The following is a 17,043-nucleotide window of genomic DNA, read 5'->3' on the forward strand; positions in this document are numbered from 1 at the left end:
GGATGTCCATGGCTGTAGTTTTCCTACATGCTCAGAATCTTGCACCAGTTATCCAGGTCTCCTTCTGAGAGCACTTTGAACACCCCCAGCCCACAGACACTGACCGGGGCTCAGGGTTTTGCTTCCAATAGTCTTGGACATCACTTATTCTCTGTGTTCATCTTCAGTAACTGAAAAACTTAAATGAGCTGTTTTCCACATGCTCCAGTCAGACTGTGTAGCAATTGGACAGATTAATGTGGTGGAAGGGTGATACAGGAATGTAACAGCAAGGAGACCAGCGCAGATATGATGGTAGTTCACAAGAAAAGTAAAGGAGCTCACCCATCTCCAAAGATTTAGGCTCACAGAAAGGACTCCACAAAGGAGGGATGTCCAACCAGAGATCCTTCCCCAGTGGCAGTCAGCCCTAAAATGGTGTCTAAGAGAGGTGCAGTCAGGCTCCACCGCTTCCATTCACACACCTGAATTGCCATCACCTGTGCTCTCAGGACTGATCGATCCTTCCCCAGGTGATCAATCAGTGTTTCAGGCCGTGACTCAACAGTTCCCATACTGACTGAAAAGCTGGTCTTCTCTCAGTAAATGAACACACTTCGGCTCAGTTTGAAGCCCCCAGCTATGTATTTTGTGAACACCTGGGTTTTCACAGGGTGTTCTAATGCTTGGCTCTGCTGATGCTGATGCTTTAATAAGAGCGATTCAGAGAATCATTAAAGCTGGAAAAAACCTCTAAGACCATCTAGTCTAACTGTCATCCCATCAGCACTGTGCCTGCTGAACCATGCCCCTAAAGAACTAGAAAGGGTTACAAAAGGCCAGGACCTGACTTTCCAGCTCTCGGCTGAGAAAAACAGCATGATTTGTATTTTATAGAATTGATTTCCATAAGCCGAAAGAAGGAGGAAGAAAAGTGTAACGTGGGGGGACAGGTCCCAGCTATGCTGTTGGATTCAAATGCTGTACCAATAGTGGAATACTGGGCAGTGCCAGGGCCTGTCTCTGGGCAGAGAGACAAGCTCAGTGCACCATTTCCAGCTGCTACCCTGGGTTGTCCATGGAGTTCCATGGCTGCAAGGTCTGGGAAAGGGCATCACCCTCACTGACCCACCAACCTTGGATGGAGGACGCCAGCAGAGAGCAAAGGAGGAAGACAAAGAAGCGTTTTCCATGCAGAGGACTCTCGCCACCAGATGACAGGCAATGCTGTGGTGAGTTAAGCACAGCAGGTGAGGTACTTGATTCTGCAAGCAGGAGTGTGCCTGCCTCGCTCCACATGAGGGCTGTGGGAAGTGGAATAGAGAGCAAAAGTCTGCGGCTGAGCTTGCTGAATGGGACAGATGGCAACCCATGCCAAAAATAGCTTTGTAGAACACATGGTAAATTGCATTAATTTTAATAATTGCTTTTTATGCTTTGATAAAAACTGGCAAAGATCTAAAGGATTCTCTACCCAAGACAATTAGTACAGCTCTCCTTGACTGCTCCCCTTTGCTGCTCTGAGGCTTTCAGGCACACAGAGTGGCCAAGGGTGGGGCTGCCCACTTATGCCAGCAAAGCAGCAGCTTGCCAAGACATGGGACCACAGGGAAAAATGAGACTGGCTGCATTGGTTCTGCAAGGGGAGCATTGGCTGCTGCCTGGCAAGGTACAACTCTGTATAGCTGAGGGCTCTGGTAACATCACCCTCTGAACACAAGCAGATTGGAAGTCCCAGAAGAGCCTCTTTCCAAAGGAAAGGCTTATTTGAAAGAAAATAAATAAATAAATATATAATACAGGAGATATAGATTTCATGGCTACTGTAGGGGAAAGAGAAGAGATTGATAGCTCCTTGGCCTGCTGCAAAGGGGATTTTTGCCTACCGAAGTGCTGGGTACGGCTGTTGTTTTGTCGTGTGAGAAGAGATAGCAGGAAGAGCACGCCCAAGCAATAGCTGAAGCATCCACTGCAGCTTCTTACAACTTCCAGTCAGGAATTAAGGATGCCTGGTCTTGAAAGAAACCCTCACATCAAAGAGAACTGCCTTCAGCAGCAGTGCCAGGTGCAACAATAAACAGCCCCAGCGCCCCAGTTAGTTACACCAGCACTCCAGCCACCCCAGCTCAACGCCTCCTTACCCAGTCAAATCAGTTCAGCCTGCTGCCCAGCTACAGCCGAGCCGAATCACAGCACTCAGTCTGCTGGCAGTGTCCACGTGCAGGGCTGTGCCAGCAACACAAAATCGGTTTCTAATTGCTGTCGTTAATTCAGGGCATCCGCTGTTCCACCGGTTCTAAATTTACATGAAATTACCTGGGGGATTTCAGAGAGCCAGCAGCACCAGCTTTTTGCTTATGAACTGTATGCTGGAATACACAATATGTTTCACACAGTGTTACAAAGTTTGATATGAATGAAGTATATTCTCCGTCACAGCCAAAAAGTGCAATTGTTCACACTTGAAAAATCCTTCTAATTCAGGACTTCTTGATCCACAGAGATCACTGAGGTGAGCACCCCTCCAGACGTGGTACCTGCTCCTCCCCAGCACACTGTACTCAGTGCTGCCCTTCCCACGCTGGCATTGAGGCGCACAGTGGGAGCTGTGCATGGCTGGGACCAGGCTGCTGCCCAGAGAAAAGCTGTTGCACAACCCCTGTGCCCCCAAACCCCTTCCTCTGCCCCTCTGAAAGCCTCCTTCTGCCCATAAGTGCTCCAGTACCCTGTGTGAATGGATGTGGATTATGCTATGGATGTTATTTGTATTCCATCTTTTGTTGTTGTTTTAAGGCTCAGTGATTTGGATTGACAAATGTATTCTGATTTACTAATATGTTTTCTTCCCATCTTTGCCCTGTTTTTTCCATAGGAATTATTCTGTTCACCAGCTCAGGAAAAAACAATCAACAGCTGGGAGGTATATTCTGCTTCAGATTTTTTTGCACAGAATTACAATATACTTCCCTTCTGTTTCCTTCTGAGAAATGCACCGGGCTCTGCATTCTCCCCACTGGCCCCATCCTGTAGTTCCATTTAACTCGGTCCTTTTTTACCCCTTATTTTTTTGTTGCTGTGTTTCTGTGAGGTATAATGGCTCTGCCACGCTGCCTTTACTTTCAATATCACTTCTTTTTCCTCCAGCTGCATAGTGGTTTAAAAACCTCTTCACAGAGCACCTTGAAAGCTCTTGATGTTCATTTGCTGCAAGCACACGGTGAAGCCCTCTTCAAACACAGCCATTATCTGAGAGACAGCATGAGAGGATCAGAAAACTTTGGACAAGTGGACTCACTTGAGCAAACTGCCAAAGGGATGAGATGCTCTGGAGCTGCTGGGTTGAAACATTTGACTGGATCACAGACAGCAGATGAGGACAAATTTTTGACTTCTCTGCCAGCTTTTGGGTTTTCACTGTATCCAAAGATGGATGTTTCGGCATGACAGGAGATGAGAAATCTTAGAAATACCAACAGAATATAAAAAGTGCTGCAAGGAAACTGCATTACTTCTGTTCCTTGCCTTACCCCATAATCAAAGCAGTTCCTTCAGACAGCTTGCTAATGAAACTGGCTGTTGTTCTCCCCAGTTTTAGCATCGTTATACGAATTACTGTGTAGATGCCAACACCGTGCAGGCAGTGGGGCAACTGCGTTGGGTGAGTGATTGGAGGCACTGCTCTTCTTACTGCTATCCTTACAGGTAACCCTGTGTTATCTGTGCTCTTTAGCCTACTTTGGAATGATCCCTATTAGCAGAGCAAGGCTGCTGGTCTCCATGGTTTCCTGTAGTGGCACCCTGTGCTCCACTAACCAGAGATACCATAAAGCCTTGGAGATACGGGCTGTAACATTTAGGAAGATGTCGAAGAGCTTTGACCAAATTGGTTTGCCTTCCTGCTAGAAACGTCTGCTGTAGTGCTGGTACCAGGAGAGCAGGCCTGAGTAACAAACTACTTCTGGTTTCTTCATGTCAAAGTGTGAGTGAAAGGGCACAGGCATTATGACAAGGTGGAAAAAATGGTCCATTTGAGGAGCATACGGATGTGTGATTTTCCTGATAGTCCCACAGAAACAGATCACCTCAGTTTACAACTGGTTTAAGGCAAAAGGCAAATAAATTTTCATGCTACAGTCATAACCATAATTTAGAGGAGACTGTTGATATGATATTACTGGGAGCAGTGAATTACTAATAAGGCTTCTCCTCCATGACTCCCCATTGCTGTCTCTCACTACTCCTGACAGAGACATCTTGCTGCTGTGGCTGTACGAGGCTGGGGAGGCCCTCTCACAGGATGAGATAAGGAAGTAAAAGCTGGGGGCACAGCTGTGGTCTGCTGGATTCCACTACCCACTTCCACGATGAGTTTGCCCCAAGCAACAGCTCTGTGTGGTGTTTCCTCACAGCACAGACAGTGTGACGTGTATGTCCTCACTGGGAAGCAGACCCTGAACCAATCAGCCCACAGTGGGGGAGCAGCAGATGCATCGAGGCCTCCATGACACATGCCCACCTTAATTCTAGTCAGAAAAGAAGAATTTTCTGCCCTGGGCAGGCCTTGATGTTTGTTAAATGATACTGGTTGCACACCAGTTCCCTTTGACCCAGGCTGGGCTCCCTCAGGTGCAGCCTGTTAATCTCCTTTCCTTGTCACTGCTTTATTTTTGCTTCCCTTTCCCTGCTGCTGATTTGAGGAGTTGTTATTAACCTGCCTGACTTCATCACTGTCAAAAAAAAGAAAAAGAAAAAAAAAAAACCCACACAACTGTCTTGAGATTTATCTAATTATTCACTTCATTATATGTGTTCCAGCATCTGGAACCCATGGAGGAAGGGAAAGGAGCAGCAGGAGGATGGAGACCAGCTTTCCTACTGTGATTTTTACAGTTTGCCTCCCTGATGTTCCCAGCTCCCGGGCACAAAGCCTTTCATGCCTTGTGATCCCTGCAAGTGCCTCTGGCTGTGGAGTGTCTTGGCCATACACTGAACATAGCCCAGGCACAAGTGCTCTTGGTGGTGATGGCCCTGGCTGCTCACCAGCCTTCCCCAGCTCTTCTGTAGCTGGATTGAAGGCAGACTCACACCTTTGGAAAGGAAACAAAACTTCCTCCTCTTTTCATTTTTCATCTTTGTCTTTGAAACTGTAGGTCTTTATTACTCTGTATTCCCTGGAGATCCCTCAGAATTCTGGGGACATAAAGGTGTTGATGGGAACAAAGCAGGATGGCTCGTTCTCCCCTCTCAGATTCAGACTTCTAACAAGAGCTTCCTGTTAAAGACAATAAATTACCAAAATGCAAGCACTTGCTATTATTGGCTTATTGTGCGCTCACTAATACTGCTGCCTTGCTCGGGATTGTTACTAAGAGATGTGTGGAATAGATTTGCTTTTCTGTATTCAACTGCAAGAGCCTGTCTTTTAGAGTTTGCATGGGAACGTGGGACGAGAGGAAGCCCTCTGGTTGAGTGAAGTTTGCTTTGCAACACACACATCAAGCGCAACCCACCCATGATCCCACCAGGCCTGGCCATCATCAGCCCTGAGGGAATGCATTAGAAATGATCATTTGGCAGTAGGTAAAGGGAAGAAGTGCAAGGGGAGGTAAGGGCATGGCCTGCCACAGGGCCACCAGGTTGGCTCAGGTGTGAGACTCGCTGTCCTGTTCTGAGGACTCAGGACTGGCACCACCCTGGTGGCTGAATTGATTTGTTCCATGCACTTACTGAAGGCAGGAGACACTCAACCTTGACAGCAAAACCAGGGCTCAGAACAGGCATTCCCATGTTAACTCCGTAAACATCAGCTCAAGAAGTCTGAAATTGCCTTTAGGTCCCAAACATCATCCATCTCGAGGTGCCTGGGTGCTTCTGGAAAAGGAAATCTTTGGGCAGGAGCTGGGTTTGATGCTGCTCACCTCCTGACTGATGTTTTTGCCATCTTTTCATTTTCATTTCCCAAGACATCTTGAGCTTCACAAGCACCTGGTGAGCCCTGATGTCCTTCTCCCTCCATTCCCTACCCCAAAACAAATCTACCCACTGCCACAAGGTATTTCTACTATCCTATAAGATTTCCCCTGCCTCCCCTGACATCCTTCTTTTCCTGCAGTATGATCCCAGTTTGTCTTTCCATAGATCCCGCTGGTCACCCTTCTGCCTTGCAAACTCCCAGTGTGAGGAGATGGGAGAGCCATGCTGGGATTTACGGAGGTACCAACATGGACAAGGCACTTGTTTTCCATTGACACCTCATAGGTATTCACACTGCCTTCCTCTCCACTGACGAGCCTCGTTGACGGAGTTTTCCTGCATAAAAAATTGCATGTCAGAGATGCAAGACAAACGATGGTGGTAATAATGTAGGAGAACATCCTCGGAACATCTGAGAGGGCTGAATTCATGGACCACTTTTATCAAGGCGTACAAGAGGCACTTAAATATTATCTGCTGCTTATAAATAATATCGGTATGTTAAATACACACATATTTTCACAGTTTTATAAAGCGAGTGATCTCTGTTTGCTTTCAACTGGAAATCATAAAGTAAAAATCAATGAGCTTATATCTAGCTTATATTATAGTCCTTGAAGAGTCAACCGACTCTATAAAAATGACTATTTTCTAACGAAGACATCATTAATTGGATCGAGTTGGCAAAGTTTAAGTGCCTGTCATATTTTGATTGCTATGCAGTGCTAGAGCTTATTGATTTTATAGAACAGCCTGTAGATAACTGTAATGATTAATTTCATTTGCTTTACAAGAACAGAAAACTTGCATGCAGAACTGGGTGCTCTGCATTATTTCTCATAGCAGCCTGCGCCCTGACTGAGCCCATCTCTGGCTCTGAGGCTGTGCTGGGTGGCCCGGCCTTCCTAATATTAGCTTTCCTAATATCCAACGTGAACCTCCCCTGGCACAACCTAGAGCCATCACCTGTCATCCCTTTGGTGTTACCTGGGAGAAGAGGCCAACCCCTCCTCACTACAACCTAACAAGAAGATAGGATGGGACAGCTTGTGGGTTGAGGTGAGGACAGGGAGACTCCTCACTAATTACTGTCACAGGCAAAACAAACCCTTCTTGGGAAAATTAATTTAATTCATTGCCCATTAATTACAGAACAGGACAGTGAGAACTACAAGAACAAACTGAGAACACTTTCCTCCCACTGCTTGGTTAAAAAAGCGAAGCTGCAGCCTGGCAGCAGGTGCATTGAATCACTTGGATCTCCAAGGTGGATGCCTTGGTCACTATGGCGTGACCCTAACCCAAATCCACCATCAGGGAGCAGCCAGCAGCCTCCTGCCCTCCCCATCTCCTGCTCCTGGGGTTTCCCAATGGCAATGAGGCCTCAGGCCCAGTTTGGGGGCACAGCGAGGTCCCAGGTTGAGGTGAGCAGTGCCACGGTCCCCTTGCCTTCACTGCAGTGGGGATCTGCTCTCTCTGAGCCCAGGAGCTGGTTGATTTCCCGAGCACTGGGGGCTATTTTTAGTTTGGTGCTGCATGGCTGCCTCAAATTATTTGGTTTCTTAATTGGAGGCGTTGATGCACAAGCAGAACGAGGGGAGAGGAAATACTGGCGGCCTCCCTGGGGACATCCTGCCAAGTCAGGGGTGACAGCAGGGCCGGGCGGGAGCTGCCTCAGCACGTGTCTGTACCACCAACACGAGGAGATGAAAGAACTGCAGGCCTTAATTTCTACTCTGTAGGTTTTGGGGTGGGATTTTTTTTTCTTTTTTCTTCTTTTTTTTCTCTTCGTGTTCTAATTGTATTATTGCACCCACTGCTGGCAAAGGCTGAAAATTGCATCTGTAGATGCTGCTGGTCAGTCTTCCTATTTGCACTAGGAGAACGGCTCCGAGCCTGTGTGTTACCTGAAGGTAACTGAATTTAAATCAAAGCTCTGCTTTGTTTGTTTGCCCTCGGAATGGATTAGTATTGAATTCTTGATCTACAAGGCGTTTAATGGAAATCACCCCTGGAGCAGAAATCTTCAGATAGCTGCAGTTGGCCAGAAATTAACCCAGGCAAACCAGTTTGTATGGTCTGGATGGGAAACTCATGTCCCAGTAAGTGCTCGTGTGCTCCATTCTCTGGATCAGAGCCCGCTTCTGCTCCAACACAGCTGCTCATTTCTGTGTGACCACGTGTGCCAGGCATGCTTGAGGAGCAGCTTAACTAAAGAATCCACATCAATATGAGCACAAAAGCGAGGTGACTGAGGTTGCACAGATCAGCTGAAAGCCAGGGGCCGTCTGTATGGTTTCTCAAAAGGAAATACCTGACCAACAAGTGGAACATCTCCTGGGGGAGGGAGGGCATTTCCCCAGCTCAGATGGAGCTACCGCTGTACAAAAAATCAGGGATATGCTGACGGAGCAATATTTCCACACATTTGCTTTTTAAAATTTGTTTAATTACGCATAAGAATGGGTATTATATCCAGGATGGGTTCATGGAGCAGATGATCTTGGTAGCCTTGCTGTCCCACTGAGAGGATGAGCTGCCTGTGTCCCAACACATCACATCCAACTGTACCCTGCAATTTGGTGCTCAGCAGTGCTGCTGATGGAGTTGGTGTAGGCCCAGGGCTTGGGGTGGAAGCCTGCTGACATATGAGGCTCTGTGGGGCCATCAGCAGGACTGGAGATGCTCCTGCTCCTCAGGCTTTGTGAGTGTTTGAGCTGGGAATAGCTCCATGCTCCAGGGCCACCAGCTTGCCATTACACTGGCAAAATGATGATCAGTAAACCAAGAGGAGCAACGCATGCCACTCTCTTGCCCAGGCACAGCAGGAGCCTGATTTCCATTAAAATCCCATTAAAACCATTATTGAAATGAGGCGGTCTGTGGACATGCATTATTGTCTGGCTGACTCCAGTGCTTTGCCTGACCTGAACCTTGTCCAAGGGCGTTTGCTAAAGGTGGTACCAAACTGATTAAGCTGCAAGGGTGACACCGCAGCTCCTAGGTCTAAAAACATGGAGAAAAGCTTGCTCCTGATACACAGCATAAAAATGACACTTCTAAGGGCTTTTTGAAGCAAATTGAGCTCCTGATGCAGAGGGATAGGAGCTGGAAGGGGAAATGGCAGTCTTGGGCAGAAACCAGGCCCAGGTATCCACAGACCGTTGTGCTTCACAGGCATGTGGCTTCTCAGATCAGAGGAAACAAAGCACCCAACAGAAGAAGGAATCTAACTTCTGGGAGGTTATAATAGCTCCTTCCCAGCACATCTGCCAGCCCTGGTGTCAGTGAAAGGCAACAAACACACGGCACCAATCCTGGCTTGGAAGGGATGTGTCACTGCAAGAGGAGTAGGAGGGAAATAAAGCGAGCTGACAGCTCACATCCTGTGCCATAATCCTAGAAATTGTTAATATTTACAAAATTAACAACTGATATAAGCGACGACAGTCTCACTCCTCCTGGTTGTCATGAGAATATTAACAGTTACCACCCGCTCTGAACAGGAAGAATTACCCATCTCCAAGGCGCCTGCTGCTCACACCAGCAGGAGGACATGAACCTCTTCCACCTGCAGAGTGGCACCGAGCAGCCCAGAGCACCCAGCGTAGGGGCTGGGAGAGCTCTGGGGCAAAAAGGAGACAGTGGGAAGGATCCTCCCTGCAGCTGTCCATGGGAGCCCAGCACCCAGCCCAGCACAGTGGGACGAGCCTGAGGGGTGCAACATCCAGCAGTGCTGGCTTGGATTGCCTCTCCAGGCAAGCTGCAGTCTTGTGTGAAGATGCCCCCGGTGCTGGTGTGATTTGATGAACAGATTGATGAGATGCTATGGTGTTGTTTCCTTAATAGGAAAAGACCAGGCTAAAAAGAGAAGAAAGATGCTTGTATTCCAGTGACTCCATGGGAAGCATACTTCCAAACTAACGATCAGCAAAATAGGAAACTTCAGGATCGTGTTGTTGCTTATCTCTGTTTTAAGTAAGAAACACAGTGCCAGTGGTGCCTCAGAGCTGGGACAGCTTCAACCCTGTCCATCAGGAGGGCGGTGTGAGGCAGCACAGGGTTAACAGACACTGTGAGCACAAGAGCACTGCAGATGCAGATGCTCCTTAGGGTTTCAGGCGTCATTTTGCCCTGTCATTAGTAGGAACACTCATCCCCCCTGGGCCACTCTTTGCACAGACACAGTGGGCCAGTCTTTCAGTAATCCAGTAAAAGATGTGTTTGTTAGGGTGCACTGTATGCAAAAAGATTGCCAAATCCTTTCCAGTTCACCGCATGCAAAATCTAAATAGAGAATTACCTGCGCTGTTGTTTTCAAAGAGCTCCCCAGTGCTGGAAAGCTATGAAAAGCAAATTTCCTTCCATAGGAGCAATTTTCTCTCCTTGAAGTGGCATGTTCTTGGCTGTAGGAGAGGCTTGCCCACAGAGGCAGCCTGAATGAGTGCCTGTGGAGGACTGGATGGCAAAAAAAGTTACTTCCAAAGACCGTGAGCCAGCTACTGTCAATTAGGGCAATAACATACTGAAATATAGTGACCGGAGTAGGAAAGAGCTGCCTTAACAGAGCTCTGTGCTCATAACATGACTTCTCACAACACCCCAGGGTTCACGGGCAGAAGCCTCAATGTGATGGAGCTTCTGGAGCAGTGGCTGCAGGGACCATCTGAGGGACCTTCACAAGTGGTGGTGCTCCTTATTGGCTCACTGCAGTTAAGAGGCAGCATCTTTGGAAGAGTGGCCATGCACTGGAGCGGGCTGCCCAGGGAGGTGGTGGAGCCACCGTTACTGGAGCTGTTCAAGAAATATGTAGATGTGGTACTAATGGACATGGTTTAGTGCGCTATATGTATAGTGGGCAGGTGGGCGGCTGGAGTGCAGCATCCTAGAGGTCTTTTCCAACCCTAACATGATTCTGTCTCCTTTCCTTAAAGTACAGCAGGGAAGGAAACGTGACCCAGTAAAATGAAACAAGTGGTTTTTAAATATTAAAAAAGCAACAACTCCAGAGAACAGATATATCACACCATCAAACTCGCCTGAAAACCATTGTGCGGTTTGCTCTAAGAAGCCGGCTGTCTTTTAAAGCCACCAAAACATTATTAGCATGTTACATCCCAGATGATTTTCCTTTCTTCCCCGCTCCTTTTATTCTGCCCTGAACCGCTGCAGAGCGCCCATTTTGTTTTCTGTTTGTAAAGCTTTCCGCATTTCAGTTTTACGTCTTCTTCTCAGATCATTATCTTATTTTTTCATCTTCCTTTTCAAGAACCTTCTCTTTTCCCCATCTGCCACCATCTTCCGTATAATATTTCTCCCTTTAGGGTTTCTTTTATCCTTCTCATCTTTACGCTTTTCACTTACTCTTCCCCAGACCCCTCATTCTTGCTTTTGCTTGTCAAAACCGCGTTCCTTCATGGGGGAAGAAGTGGGAAGGCTGGGTGGATTATGTTTTTGACTGTGAAAACCCATGAATGCTCCGATCGATACTTGAGAAATACTGCAGGGGAGAGCCTGCACGATGCTTTCCACATTCGTGAAATTTGCAACAGCAGTTAATGAAAGTCTGACTAATCCTTCAAAATCAGAAGTGTATTTAAAGCGGTGCGATTACTTCCCACAAACAACATTATCAGGCCTTCCTGAGCAAGCTTTCATTTCTATGTTAGAAACCCTACTCCGTGCTCTGAAGCCATTGTAGGTTCTAAGCAGCTCCTCTCCCTCTATGCTCCAGAATCTCCAGGCGATGGCATCAGCCTCGGTAACACCCGTGGTTGGCTCCAGCTGGATTTCCACTCCGGTGCTACCAAGCTGATGGCAGTAAGCAACCAATCATCCCCTGGGGAGATGCCAGCAGAGCACTGGGCCCATTTAGGTTGGCCTACAGAGCTGCTGAGGGCTCAGCTGCACCCCTTGCTGCTGTGCAGTGCCCTACCCTCGGCCACAGAAGCAGACAAAGTTTATCCCAGATGGAGTCCAACAGGTTAGCTTAAATCCCAGCAAAGGGGTTCAGAGATGGCAGGAGCACGCTGGTCTTCAGGGACCTGTAATCAGCATACATAAAATGTCCTTGTGAAAGCAGAGATCTAGGCATGGCTGCAGGCGTCTGCCAAGATAACAGAGGCTCAGCCCTGTGGCCATCATCACTCCAAGGGCAAGGATTGTGCATGGTGTCAGAAAAGGATACCGCAGGAATGATCCAGAGCCACTTCAGCCCTTCCCAGTAGGTGTGCCCTTGGCATTTGTTTTGTTCCAAAAGCAACATGCAACAGTAGTTTTGGGATCTTCTGACATTTCACTGACATTTCTTCAAGGCTTTTTGTAGCACCAGTATTACTGTCATTAGATACCCTCATGTTTTAATGCCTACATCTAGATTTCATTGTGTGCACTCTAGCAGGTGGCCAACCCAGCCCCTCAATGGCTCTGTTTCACTTGGAACTGTTTCCCGAGACAGATCACTTAGGAGGTTTGGAAATCCTCTGCAGAGCTTGCAATAGATAAAATTGACTATTCCTGACAAGTCTATTATTTTCAACCGTTTTCCATCTGCCTATCAAGGCTGCCTCGCTCTTCTAAGTACCAAAGACCACTTAAAATGTCTCTAAAGCTTGAAGCCAACTTCCTATCCCTCCTTGCCAATTCAAAAAATCTGTTGCAAAATATATGTATGTCAATACACTCATTCCAGCCTAAGACAACCATTTATTACTTAAATGCCAGGGTAGCCTTGAACACCATCAAGAGGTTGGTGGTTGTAAGAGTCTTTAGATGCAAAATGTATCATTTCTAGCACGAGATATTTATAACCTTTTCTACTCTTATTTAATACAACAGTATTCTGGGCATGTTTCCTGGCTTGCTGGCCAGACAGCGTCAGAAATTCAGCAGTGGATTGCTCAAGTATGAAATCCATGGAAATCGGGAGCAGGAAGGTCCTGACTGGAGCAACCCAGTTCCTGCTCCTTGAGATGCTTGGTTAGATTTTGCTCTTGCAAGACTAAAACCATTCGAAAACCGCTGTCTGTATTATTATTTTTCCCTCCCACCGATAAGACCTGAAGCTGTTTCAGATGTTAAACAATTTGTTGTTTAATCGCTTCACAACTGTAGCCTCTGGGCTTGGTTGTGATGCAGTCTTTGTGCGGATAAATATAGCACCTGTGGCATTTTCAACAGCCATTTGGAACAGCTCTTCAGTACAGCGTTTTCATGGCAGAGATTAAACACATTATTTGGGTCTTCTGCTTTAAAAAAAAATTGCTTTAGAAAATTGGCAGAAGTACCATCTTCTTCAAATGAGAAAGCTCACTTTCCCCAAACTGAGGCTGGCAATTGGCAGCTCCTTACAAAGATAAGGTTTTTTTTTTTTTCCTTTCCTCTTTCTCTTCCCTTACTCTACTCTCTGGTTTCAAAATAACCTTCAAGGCAAAAATGCAGGGCACAGCAATGGGAAAAAATAAATTGACACTGATTAAAAATGTTAACTCCTCGAACAGAAGGCTTTAAATTTTAACTAACTCACATCAGACAAAATGTCATTACATTCCTATGAAAGAAAGGAACACATCGCAGGAAACGGGACATGTGCATTCTTCATGAACGTTGCCGTTCCGAAGTCCTACTGAAGAAATCAAAGCGCAGTACAAATAGAGACCTTTATTAAAATCGTTTGGAATATGATATGAAATTTAATATCGTATAATATAGGTGCAAAACCCTGATATTAACAGGATGTGATACATGTGAACGGAGGGCATTAACATGTGTATAAATAGAAAAGCTAAAATGTGTTTGACAGTGATATATTAAATGGCTACATAAATGTGACCGTAATTAGGAGAGTATGTAATTTGGTATTCCTTAAGCAGTATCCTCTAAAGCAGCACACACGGTAAATTGCTTTTACCTCTAGTCTCTGCTTCCTTACAATATGAGTAATAGGAGATGTGCTGGAATATTATAGGCACATGCAAAAGAAACGTAAAAAATATATATAAAACCAGAGGCACAAGCTGGAGATTCATTTGTTCCTGGCTGCCAGAGGCTTACGGCTGATCTTCTTTGACTTGTCATTGTTCTTCTTCGGAGGTTCAGGGTTCGCCTGCATGTGTCTGCCATAAAGACTGCAAGGAAACGAGACAAAGAACATTTGTTATCAAACCATTAAATATAAGCTTTTGATCTGCAGCGTGTTTAATGAGACATATGGTAACTAGAAATAAAAAACCACGGAAGGTCATTACATTTATTTTGTCTCAATACATCGATTCCTCTGTAAGATCTCATGCTGCAGTCCGTATTACCAGTTTGTTTGTGACTTACCAGAGTAACACCAGGAGGAGCAGGCCTTTGGAGCAATCAGCTCTGCCTTCAGAAACTAGCAGCCTTTCCTTGGCAGTTATGGAACTGAGGCACAGAGCACTGTGACGACGCATATTCAAGTCGACAATGACAAAAATTGGGTTGAGCTGGAGAGATAGAGTGCTCTCTTAAAGCAAAGTGAGCATCATCCCTAACCAGAAAACCCAAGGGCTTGATAATGTGACAGAGAGCAATAGTGTCACAGCCTTCTTTGCTGCTCACACATGATTGATAGTACTGGGACAGCTACCAACACATCACTGCCATATTAGTAAGTACCACTGATTAAATGTTGACAAAGTATCCTACAATTAAGACAGCAAGCATTCATAGCAATGCTAAATAGACTACATGGCTGAGAGGATCTTGCTAAATATCACATAGTAATTAATAGATAATTTATGAGTAATCCTAACGAAACTAAATTAAAAACACCAAAAATAAGCACAGCTCAAACCTAACCTCCCTTCTTTGCACAGAGTGCTTTCTGAAGATGCACTTTGTGGGGGTGTCAGTGTACCCCAAAGGGAGCCAGGACAGGCTTTGTTTCTGCTCATTCAGCTGTACAAACACCTGGAATGGTGACACAAACACTGACATCCCCCTGGAAGGTGTCCCCCTGCTAACAGCTCACCTTCATGCCAGTGGGTGTCTGCTCCGATCCCACATTCTGCTGCTGCCAACAAGGTTGGGCACTGACTTCTACAACCTGAGAGGATTGCTGCTGCTGAAAAAGGTGAAGGTCCCTCGTGTCGCTGCGCTTTTGGCACTCAGCTTCATAGTTCTGTTGTGGCTAATGGCCCGAGTGCGTAACTCAGAGATAAAGCAACTCTTCAGAAGCAGAGGAATTGCCCGGCTTCTTAGACAGGGCCTGGTGGACTACGTGGCCAACTTCATGCAAGAGACGTTGAACAAGGATCCAAAGAGACAGAGATACCCTTGAGTTACCATGCTACACAGTGTGGCTCTGGTGAAGCTATTTATGGCAGGCACGGAGGTTATAGCTGCTGGAGCTGGGAGGTTAAAACCTCGCACCTGCTCTGAGCTTTATTGTGCAGCACCTGGAGGATACTTCAGCCCCCGGGTTCCTGGATTGCAAAATGGGATTAGAGCTTCTGGCAGAGCACTGAGGAGAGGCAGTGCTCGTTTTCACCTTCTCAGCAACTGCAGCTGTACATCATGCTGCTGAGCAGGCTGCTGTCAAGGCGCACTGTGCCCAAAACAGCCCTGCTCAAGGAAAATACAGCTGTAAACTAAGACATTGCTTCACCTTACTGAACTGTTATGTATGCCATCACCTGCTGTCAGTGAGAAATCAGATCCCGTTTCCTGAGGAACACACAGAGAGCCCTGAACCTCTGTGATAACCGCATGCTGTCTGTTAGCTAGAATACACGTATTTTCCTTAGCCCCAATAGCACAAGGCTGTACTTCAGCCCAGTACAGCACATGTACCAATCAAATATCTGTCCTAAATACCCATCCCATTTTGCAAGACATTAAGTGAACTGGGGGAGGGAAGACAGGGGAGGAGATGTTTTTGTATCAGGAAATACTGTCGTAGACGAGCACAGAACTATTTCAGCTGTCACTCACAGAGGTTGTCTCATCAGAAACTGATCCAGAGTAGAAAGAGTCCAGGGACAAGAAGGGTCTTTTTCTCAACAATATGCAGCACAGCATTTGAGCCGCTGTCAGCAATGATTTCCTGACTGTGAGAAGTTAGCAATAGAGAAGTGGAAATAGACACTGCTCCAATCTGTGAACCAAGAGTTAGTTAAAAACTAAATTAACATTCAAGCTGGTTTCTGGCTCTGGAGAAATAACAGTACATTGGAGTGTAATGTGAAGTTTTTCATATAATAAGAAGGTCCCCGTGAGGGACTTCAATAACTGAATTAACAGAGAATCCACTCATCCACTGCATGTGAGCACAACCTCCTCCCCCAGCAGACTGGAGCAGAAGTCCGCTGTTGCTGTTCCACATCTTCAGCCTACTGCTGCTCACAGCTCCTTCGTCCCATTAGTGCCAATCCAGAAAGGACCAGAAAGACTTTAGTGTTGTTTCCCACTCAGGAACCCTTTGGGCATCCATTATGTCTCTCATTTTCTGCTTTCTCAGTGCAAATTTCCAAGCTCGTGGACTGGCAGGGCTCAGATTAGCAAGCTATTTCTGAAAATAGAAGGTCTGGTGGGCCTTGTACTGACCTCATGAATGCTTTAGAACTGGAAGAACTGACTATGGACAGTTCTGAATCATCTCTGAAGTTCCAGTAAAGTCTCCTTGGACAACATCTCTTGACTGTGAAGTGAGGCCCAGTAGCTGCTGCACGTGTTAGGTGATAAAACCCCCAATTTTCCTGTCAGTACTTCTGGTTGCAGTTTTGCTCTGGCACTTGCTCCCTATGATAGTTAGCACTAGGGGTGCTGCAGTGATTCCCTCTCCATCCCCACGCAAACAGTACATTCGCACTAGTAGATCAGCATGAGTTGCAGCACTTTAATGTTCTTTTTGCTTATTCTCAAGGCGTGGGCACCCAAACTTCATCCAGGAGAGTAATTATTTGGTTTGAAATAAACAAATCAAAGACATCTACTTAGGTTTCTCTGGCAAAATTTCAAGTAAGTTTCAGCTGCATGATGCTGTCTCAGCTGAAGATAAATGCTTTACAATCTATCACAGCAGTCTGCTACGCAAAGAGCAAGGATCAGACGTATTTAGATTGT

At 46.3% G+C, this 17,043-nt stretch overlaps 1 protein-coding gene across 4 annotated transcripts in view; it reads right to left on the reverse strand.

The window, feature by feature from the left end:
- Nucleotides 1–13,591: 13,591 nt before the first annotated feature.
- The window catches only part of RSU1 (Ras suppressor protein 1), a 94,143-nt gene continuing 90,691 nt past the window's right edge, over nt 13,592–17,043 (reverse strand). For all 4 annotated transcript variants that reach the window (XM_072328853.1, XM_072328850.1, XM_072328851.1 and 1 more), the window contains exon 9: nt 13,592–14,078. In XM_072328853.1, coding sequence (XP_072184954.1) covers nt 13,976–14,078 — 103 coding nt within the window. In that variant the 3' untranslated portion in view covers nt 13,592–13,975. The remainder of the gene's footprint in view (nt 14,079–17,043) is intronic.

The sequence above is a fragment of the Excalfactoria chinensis genome, chromosome 2 (genome assembly GCF_039878825.1).
Source record: "Excalfactoria chinensis isolate bCotChi1 chromosome 2, bCotChi1.hap2, whole genome shotgun sequence".
Lineage (NCBI taxonomy): Eukaryota > Metazoa > Chordata > Aves > Galliformes > Phasianidae > Excalfactoria > Excalfactoria chinensis.